Source organism: Chelmon rostratus, chromosome 10, assembly GCF_017976325.1.
Source record: "Chelmon rostratus isolate fCheRos1 chromosome 10, fCheRos1.pri, whole genome shotgun sequence".
In the NCBI taxonomy this organism is placed as follows: domain Eukaryota; kingdom Metazoa; phylum Chordata; class Actinopteri; order Chaetodontiformes; family Chaetodontidae; genus Chelmon; species Chelmon rostratus.
In genome coordinates this window covers 18844665-18854296 of record NC_055667.1, presented here as the reverse complement: position 1 = coordinate 18854296, position 9632 = coordinate 18844665, and the positions used below count along the sequence as shown (strand labels likewise).

At 40.8% G+C, this 9632-nt stretch overlaps 1 protein-coding gene across 1 annotated transcript; it reads left to right on the top strand.

Moving 5' to 3' along the window:
* The first annotated feature begins 84 nt into the window (after positions 1 to 84).
* b3galt4 (UDP-Gal:betaGlcNAc beta 1,3-galactosyltransferase, polypeptide 4) lies at positions 85 to 1570 on the top strand. Its single transcript, XM_041946650.1, has one exon. The coding sequence runs from the start codon at positions 85 to 87 to the stop codon at positions 1198 to 1200; it is 1116 nt and encodes a 371-aa protein (XP_041802584.1). The 3' UTR covers positions 1201 to 1570.
* Positions 1571 to 9632: the final 8062 nt, after the last annotated feature.

Below are 9632 nucleotides of genomic sequence, written 5' to 3'. Positions count from 1 at the left end.
AGGGGAGGAGGACCGGTGAGAAACGGGTGAGTTGTGGCAGCTACAGCGGTCTTCAGAGCTGCGCAGGAGAAGTGGGGGTTGGTCATGGTCGGACGGGGACTGTGGGTATGTAAGCCCCGGTTTGGAAAGCGAGGGAACAGGCTTGGTGTTTTACCTTTTCTGTGCGCGGCGATAGCGAGCGCAGCCCTGCTTGCTCTGCTCTTTGTGGACTTCATCGAGTTATGGGTCACCTCCATGAGCATGAACACGGTGGTGGAGCCGCATGCCGGCATCATCCCCCCGCAGAGCGTCCCTCCCACCAGACCCGAGGAGTTCCTGCTCATGCCCAGCCCGCTCGTGTGCCAGCGTGCCAAGCCTTACCTCATCACCATGGTTACCTCGGCTCCTGCCAATCAGAGAGCCCGCCAAGCCATCAGGGACACCTGGGGAGGGGAGGTGGAGGTGAGGGGCCTGCGGGTCATGACTCTCTTCATGGTAGGTGTGGCGTCTGACCCGGGACTGGCCAAGTTGCTGATAGAGGAGGCTAGAGAGCGAGGAGACCTGATTCAGGGGCGCTTTCTGGACACCTACTCCAACCTGACCCTGAAAACTCTGTCAATGCTGGGCTGGGCCCGCCGCTTCTGCCCTCAGGCTCACTTCATGGGCAAAGTGGATGATGATGTCCTGTTCAATCCCAGTGCCCTCCTGCACTTCCTAAACAAGAGCCGTAACCCCTATGAACAAGGAGACTTATACCTGGGCAGAGTGCATCTCCGTGTGGCTCCGGACCGTGACCCAGAGAGCAAGCACTATCTCCCTTCGGGGGCCTACCCTCCTTCTGTCTTTCCAGACTATTGCAGTGGTACGGCCTATGTTCTCTCCCGCTCTGCATTGCTCAAAATTTCCTTGGCAGCCTCTGCATCACCTTTATCAACACCTCTTCCGCCTGAGGATGTGTTTGTTGGTCTGTGTGCCCGGGCAGCTGGGGTGCTGCCCTCGCACTGCCCGCTCTTCTCTGGTGGCCCAGGTGTGCCATACGGTCGCTGCTGCTATCAGGCGATGGTGTCCATCCACCACACCCCACCCAGGGAGATGCTGCACTATTGGGCTGACATCCATACGTCACAACCCTGCTCCTGGCTGAGTCTACGCGCTTCCCTGGGGATGTGCAAAGTCAGGGCGATGCTCGGGTCAGCTCTGGGACTGGAGCAGGGCTTGTGAGGGCAGATGAGAAGGACAACTGGACTTCGCTGGGGCTGTACCTCGCTCCAATACTGTGAACAGCACAAGTGCTCTTCAGGCTGTGAAGCTACACTATGTGCACTGAGAAAATGTCACTTTATTTTTATAGCTTTATTTTTTTAAACACGATGATGTATTTAACTGGCTTTTTTTGCAGAAAAGGGAATGATCGGCTGGTAGTTATAACTGTCACAGTAGTCTTTAACCTATCCTTGGACTGTTATAGCATCCTTCATTGTCACACTGACACATATTGTAGTTGCAGAACAAACAACATCGGCATGCTGTTGGTATTAAGTGAGGAAATACTGCTGCGTGTCTGCTGAATGCACATTAGAACAAGTATTTCAATTAACACACTAAGTCTTACACCAATATGCTGCTACCTATTCAACACCTCTGCAGTCTATCACCAGGTACTTCAATTGTAGATGTTAGTCTATTAAGATGCCTAAATGCATGATGTTCCAAACAATAGCACATTAGATATCGAAACACAGGCTTCATATACCCAGGAGTATAAGAAAACATATTAACAGTATTAGCAAAAACCTTTTAAGCGCCAAACAGAAAAATGCCTCGTATATGATTTATTCAAGGAATTCAAGTATTATGCTTTTCAAAAACAACAATGATATGATGATATGTGCAACCTGTCATTATCTGGATGGCTGAAATTGCCTGGACAGTGAAATGCATCTGGCAAGGTCTGCAAATGGACAGCAAGTTTCACTTCCTTCATCAGAGGCACGGTTACCCTGCTGCCTCACATCACCCAAAATATAACCATCAAGCTGATGTGGAACCCAGATATAGTCCCATGGCATTGTAGTACTGTCTCTATAAACGTGAGATTAAATATAGAGTGTGAATGACAGCTTTGTGCTGATGTGTCTGGTCTGAGTACATTTAAAAAAAAAACACTTTACAGTGTGTCAGGCTCGACTCTAGTCTGTCTTGCTTCACCCACAAGTGAGAGGAAGAGAAAGTCAGTGTGTTTGCACTCAGGAAATATATGTTTGAATCAAATACTGTCACCAATAAACCTCTGTATGTTATGTTAAGGTTGCCTGATGTCTTTCTTAGAGGAGAAACACACACATACGTTTGTATTACACTGTAACAAATTTTTCTGTAAATTTACAGTATCTTACTGTTTTTTATAATAATCGTAAAATACTGTTAAATATTCATCCACAGCATGTAAATTAACAGTTAAATCAGTCAGTTAACAATAACAGTAGAAAACTGTAATTTAACAGCATAAAACTGTGGATTACTGTAAATTTCCAATGTGACAACAGTATCTTACTGTATTTTGGAAAAAAAAAGCAAAATACTGTTAAATATTTATCCCCACATGTAAATTAACAGTTAATGCTTTGTTAAGAATAACAAACTGTAATTTAACAGTATTTTCTGTCAAGCGGTGGATATAGATAGGCGCCACAATCCTCACAAGTCTTGTCACTATCCATACTGATAATTGTGGACTTATGTTTCTGTTTTGATGATACCACTTCTCTATTACTCAAACTTTTCACATTACTCAAGTCATTTTTGAGTGACAACATGTGACAGGATATTCCTGAACCTGACTTTGGACAGCACAGCTTCTACGTCATTCTGAGCAGACAATGTGGACTTCAGCCAAAGAGGTAAAGTTATTTTTATCTCCCAAAACTGTCAGTCCAGTATCGATCTGTCTGCATGATTATTACACCGTTGACATTATAAATAATAGCCTATTTCATTAGGTCTGTTTCACCTGGTCAGGCTGCTAAAATAAGCAAAGCAAGCTTGAAGTCAGTTAGCAAACGTTAGCAATCTGGTGTTGTTTCTGACCTTTGTAAAGTGTTAGCATCTTATCACTTACTCATTTAATTTCATTTAAGTGTTCTTACAAATATAGGCCAGCCTATTAACAGTACATCAGGTACCAGTACCTCCCTCCATTAGTCTGTTCACATTTTTATATTTTTTCAGTGACGTTGTGTTGCTAAACTCTTGTTTGTCTGTTTGTTTTACAGGCACTCGTCAGCTGTTATTGAGGATACCAGCCAAATGCTGCAGTCAAGTACTCTCACTGTTTGCTCTGTCTTCCTCCTTCTCTTCTCTTTCTCCACTTTCACTGTTATTGTTCACATCTACATGTGCAAAAGACTTGTTTGCAAGCTCGACTGTTCTGTTACACTGTTCTTGATGCTATTTTAATGCAGTGTCTGAAGTTATGTTCATTAGTATAGCTTGTCATTAAGAATTCTGTTATTATTCAAGATTCAAGATTCAAGATCCTTTGTTGTCATTGAGCATGACATGTCAATGAAATTTTCATTGCAACCCCCATGTTAGAAACAAGACAGTAAGAAAGATAAGAAGATTAGAAAGAATAAAATTAAGATAACTACAATAAAATAAGCCAATGTGCAATAAAAATATTCGTAAATGCAATTAAAAACATACTAGAATGAAAATATACTAAGGCAATAAAATATACTAAACAATAAACAATAAAATATGCCAGTGAAATGTGCCAACAGAATAAGATATATCAGTGAAATGTGCCAACAGAATAAAATATACAAGCAGAATAGAATATATACAGTGAAATGTACCAACAGAATAAAATATACCAGTGGAATGTACTGACAGCAGCTGAAATATACTAAAATGTACATAAACAGTAAACAATAAAATATACCAATGAAATGAAATACCAATGAAAATGAAATGTGCCAATATACTAAAATGTATATAATTTAGTTAAGTATGTGTGTGTACTTAAAAGTTAAGTACACAGAAGGTGCAGGTGGAGGTGGAGGTGTAGGTGTAAAAGTGCAGTGTACAGTTTCTTCCAAATATGTAATGGAACACCTTTTCTTTTTGTAAAACAAATGTTCTAAATGTTATTAGTATTACAAAGTCTGCTGGGGGTTTGTATTAAAGTACAGCAATGTTGTGGAATATATATTCTCTTGTGTTTTATACCTGGGGCTCCCAAACTTGTTACTTAAAGGTCTGATCTGATTTTATATTCAAGGTCAGAGTTCATGATTTACAGTAACATTTAATCATTTTATCACCGCGGACCGGTCAACGCTTGACAATTTTACCGCGGCCCGGGAGGGGAGGGGGTGTACGTAGATTGTTTATATTGTAAATATAATGATGAACGTAAATCCACTGTGTACTCGTATGCAACTTCCTCCTAACATTGCACCAAGAATATTGTCTTTTAATCCAGGCTAATTGGTCTACAGTGGAGAAGCAGTTTTGAGGCTTCATTGCCTCATAGAGCCAGTCGCCGCACACGATGCAGAGCGGGCTCGGTGTGTGGGAACCAGCAGTCGCGAAAAATCCATATTTCAAGTAGGACCCCTGCTATTGTCTTTTAAAAGCTTTCTTTTTCTTTGAAGTCGTCGCTCTTCTTCTTTCTCTTCACGGGGCCTTTTCCCCTTCGCAAAGAAACTTTCCAAAGACGTCTGCCTCCCGTGTGGGTTAAATCGGAGCGCTCAAGTGACCGAGATGTAACCGAGTGAATCCGGTCATTTTTCAAAATAAAAATATTTTTCAAAATAAAAAAATCTAAATAAAAGCTCGTTCAGACTCAGATAATAAATAAAACGGAAATAATTCATTATTTCTTGTGCGGCCCGGTACCGGACACAATACAGTAGTTTACTGTTAAAATAAGTAAAGCACTATACTGTTAAAATAAATTACAGTAGGTGCATTTGAGACTTTTGAGATTTTGAGTCTTTTGAGACTGTGGTGGAGAGGAGGACGCTGAATAAACTGCTATCCATCATGGACAATGATCAGCACCCTCTCCATCACACAGTGGACAGACAGCGGAGCACCTTCTCCCACAGGCTGCTACAGCTCCGCTGTCGAAGGGACAGATACAGGAAATCTTTCCTGCCACATGCCATTACACTGTACAATAACAGCTGAAGATAATAATAATAACACAATACTTCTTACCACTACTGTTTGCTTTTGATATTTTATTATTATGTATATAATTTTTTTTACTGCTTGCTATTTCGATATTTTATTATATATAGTTTGTTCTTACAGTCACGGTACACTTTATTTTCACTGCCATTTGCTTTTGATATTCTTATTTTGATACTCATTTGCATTTGATATTCCTTTTGTGCAATACTTTTACTACTGTTTACTATTTGGCTATTTTATTATTTTATTATGTATATAATCTTTTTACTGCTCGCTATTTTTATATTTTGTATAGTTTGTTCTTTATAGTCTTATTTTCACTTATTTCACTGTGTGTAATGCTGCTGCTGCACTGCAATTTCCCAGCTTGGGATAAATAAAGTATATCTATCTATCTATCTATCTATCTATCTATCTATCTATCTATCTATCTATCTATCTATCTATCTATCTATCTATCTATCTATCTATCTATCAGTAGATGTACTGTAAAATTACCACACCACCCACTGTTATGCTATGGTAATATACTGTAATTCAAAATACAGCACTATACTGTTAAAATAAATTACAGTAGGTGCATTGTAAAACAACAGTAAAATAGTGGCGTCCCTGCTGCCAGTATTTTACTATTATTTTACAGAGAAATTCTTTACAGTGTATCCATCACAGCTGAATGCTAACCCTAACCTTCACCTACTGTGGTTCTAAACTTAAATCTAAAAGCACGTCTTAACACTTGACAAGCAGTTCATGCCTCTGGCGACCTTGACCGGAGATCATGTGCTATTTAAAGTTGAAGCAAAGTTTAAAGTCCCCACTGGGATACAAACACACACGGACACACACACATTTCACTTCAATCCTTGTGAAGACACTTATTAACATAATGCATTCCCTGGACCTTTACCCTAATCTTAACCATCACAACTAAATGCCTAACTCCAATCCTTAGTCTAACCTAAACCTAATCTTAACCCTGCCCTTAAAGTCTGAACCCTCAAACAGCCATAATGTCCTCACTTTCCAAAAATGGCTTCACTCCCAAGGTCTAAAATAAATTTGTTCTCACAAAGATAACTGTAACATTGCAAGTACACACACTTACACCAGTCTGCTTTGTGTCAACACTCAACTTTTCTGTCACAGTAGGGTTTCCATCTCTCCACGACAAATTCATCAAAGAAAGAGAGATTTATTCCTACTTTTATATTTCATTAGCCTTAAGCTGCTCCAGTTCTTGTCCTCTTCAAATCGTAACTGCTACAAGTGACTGCACAGCATCATAGTTTGCAGTGTTTGGAGTGTTACTGTGAAAGCATAGCTTTGCAAGCTACAAATTACTTCACACTGGACCAAGTTGAACTACAGCAAAGCTATCCCATGGAGCAATCTGGTTTCGTTAACTAAGGCTACATGAAATTGACAATGTACCCGTGATTCGAAATTCTGACAAACCATACATACCGTACAAAAAAGCCTAATGCAAGCGGAAAATGGCACTCAACTGAGTTTAATACAAAATGTGACCACTTACATGGGCATACATACACATAAAATAGCCCACAATTCATGGGAAAGTGCAAGGAATGTCAGCTTTGTTTTGTATAAAACTAGAAACGGACAGGTGAGTAATACACAACGTACAGGACGGTGTGATGACAATATAACCTCACAAAAAATAAAATAAACCAAAACAAGTGGACAAAAAGGGGAAAAAACGTCAATAAAATCGGATAAGACGACATAAAATTAAGAGTATTCCTACAGTAATTCAAATTGTGGTGGAAACGATGGTTGTCATGGTGGTTCGTCCTCAGGCTGAGTTTCCGGGAGATTTATCATGATGCTGCTGCTGCTGTGTAAACACTGAACATCCGCCCCCTTGCACATACACTACCCAGAGGTCATGTGTGTGGTGGTGGTGGCTGGCTGACGAATGCATTGCCATCACAGCGGTCAGGGTGTAACGGACAGGGGAACAGGGCTGCTCAAGATGGGTTCAATGACAGCAGAAAAGCTCAAGTAAAATAAAAATTAAGAATAATTTCTTTCCTTTTATGGTCCAAAATTATTTGTAGTTAACTACACAAAAAGGCAAAAAAGTAATTAAACTACTTGAATCACAATGCTAATATGAATGTAGTTGAAATACTAACAAGCTAGTGCAAAATGTAGTTAAACCACTAGTTTAATTACATGTAGCTCACTCCTCCCCCATACTGATAGACTGTCATAGATGCCTGCCAAACAGGGACAAACCTAACAATCTGAGTCACCCTGAGCCCTTTTCCATCAAGGCATAAAGGAAGATTCTGTTTTATTTTGGGAAGTTCCACTAATTTTAAGAGTTTCGTTCTATCACTGTGGCATATGGGATTCCCTGCTCAGTAACCGAGGTAACTCATACCACTGAACTAGCCTGCTCTGCTGCAAGATAACTATTGAGCTTAATTTAGCTGTGTTTCAAATAATTTCCAGTTGCAGTTGCATTAATTGCATTTTGTGTTTACTTCAGTCCCAAAGAACATATTGACAGAAATACACAAGGTAAGAAAATCATGTCTTACCACTGTCACTGTCTTCAATAGCCAATAGGTTATTGGATGTAGGTAAAGGGCTAGGCTACATAAGCGTTGCATGCAAAGGCCATCTCCAGACAACTAAGGCATGTCCAGTCCTCAGCAACCACGTGGATGAAGGTGCTCAGATTCTACACAAGTGTTTACACCACAAGCCTGCAGGGTCTTCAGAGACAGAAGTTATCCACTGGGCTTCCCTGATAAGCATCTGTGGGACAGAGACACGTTCACACGGCCCAGCATAGTTTACCTATGTAGTCTGCCAGAACCACACAGGAAGCACACTCACAGTGAAGCCAAGCCATAACCACAGTTCAGTCTGTCTGCATAGCTCTGCGTTTCTTTGCATGTGGGACATTCTTGTACAGTGGTGGTGACACAGAAGGTCTTGCAAAGGCAACTCAGTGCTGGGAAATAAGAAGGGTATACCTTGCTCTGAAGCAGCCATCTAAAGCGATGAATATTTTCATCACGTTCCCTGGCCATCTTGAAACACAAAGAACAAAACAGGCATTTAATTCAGTTGCAGGTAGCCTACGTGTAGACACGCCTCTGTATTAACTTAGTCCTCTCCTCCAGGCTTCCTAAATGTTAAAGAAGCCATAGACTGCACCCATGTGTGTATCCAGGTCCCATCTGGACCTGTGGAGGCAGTCGATGTCAATCAACCTACATCAACCCTTTTTAGTCATGCTGGGCAGTTTTGAATCAGTGCTCTGCCAAGCACAGTGTGCCACATCACTGAAGGTCACCCTCTATGCTGTCAGATGACCTGCGACGGATAGTTATCGGATATCGCCTGGCTCTGTCTGTAATTCAAGACTTTTTCGAGCATCATCACTGTTGCAGAATTTTGCGCAAGGCAAGAGAATGTTGCTACAACCCAAGGTTTACTTCATCTTCTTGAAGCTTGAGAATCTCATGTATATTTAACCAACGCATTTATCTGTAGGGGGGTTTAATGGACTTCTGCCCTCATGACAGGGCCTGTGAGATCACCATAGCCTGTATGAGAGACTGCCCAGAGTGCTGCTGGAGGACCACAGGGAACACTGATCCAGTTCTTCATAGAAGGAAGAAAATGTGTCAAAGAGTAGTTGATTATATAGTTGGGAATACGAATCGTTACTTACTGTTCTGCTCATGTCCTGCAGCAAGGTGCATGGTTTTCCTTAATTTGAAGGATGCAAACACATCCACGACTGTTCACATTTGTCCTTACCTCTGGCATTTCTGTGACTGCAGAAGCACTCTCTTCATAAAAGGCCCTAGACATGCTGGCACCATCTCCCTACAAACAGAAGAACACTGCAGTTGTTTAAGCAAAAGATGAAAGAATTGCATTAGATTCAAGGCTTTTTAACAAAACAAGCATATACTGTCACTCACATACTTTTTACCACTGACAGACTGATAACTGCAGCAGTTGGCAGTTACTTTGGTGATATGCTGCCCCCCACTTGTTTGGAGTCTGAGTTTGACTGGTGGCCATTCTTAAATGTTGCACCTTTAAGATTGACAAGACGCAGCTATATTGTGTTAATGGAACAGCTTGAGCCATAAGTGAAAGATGACATTAATTCAAACTTTGTGTAATGTAATACAGTGCTTAAGAGAACAAGGACTTTGAAGCAGTTTATTCAGCAAGTCTCCTTGAAATGATGATCTTATATTTATGACTGTACAATAGTGTAAATGCTGTACTTTATCAGTACCCACCATGTGCAATTGCTATCCATGTGCAATTTGTGCAAAAAACTGTGTAATTCTACAGAATTTCTGGCAGGATAATTTTATGGCTCAGTTTTTATTTTGTATTTCTCTATTCTGTTGCTATCTTTTTTTTTCCAACTGCTATTGCCTGCTGCC

Coding starts and splice junctions, on each gene's coding strand:
- b3galt4 (XM_041946650.1), top strand. CDS start 85: ATGGTCGGACGGGGACTGTGGGTATGTAAGCCCCGGTTTGGAAAGCGA.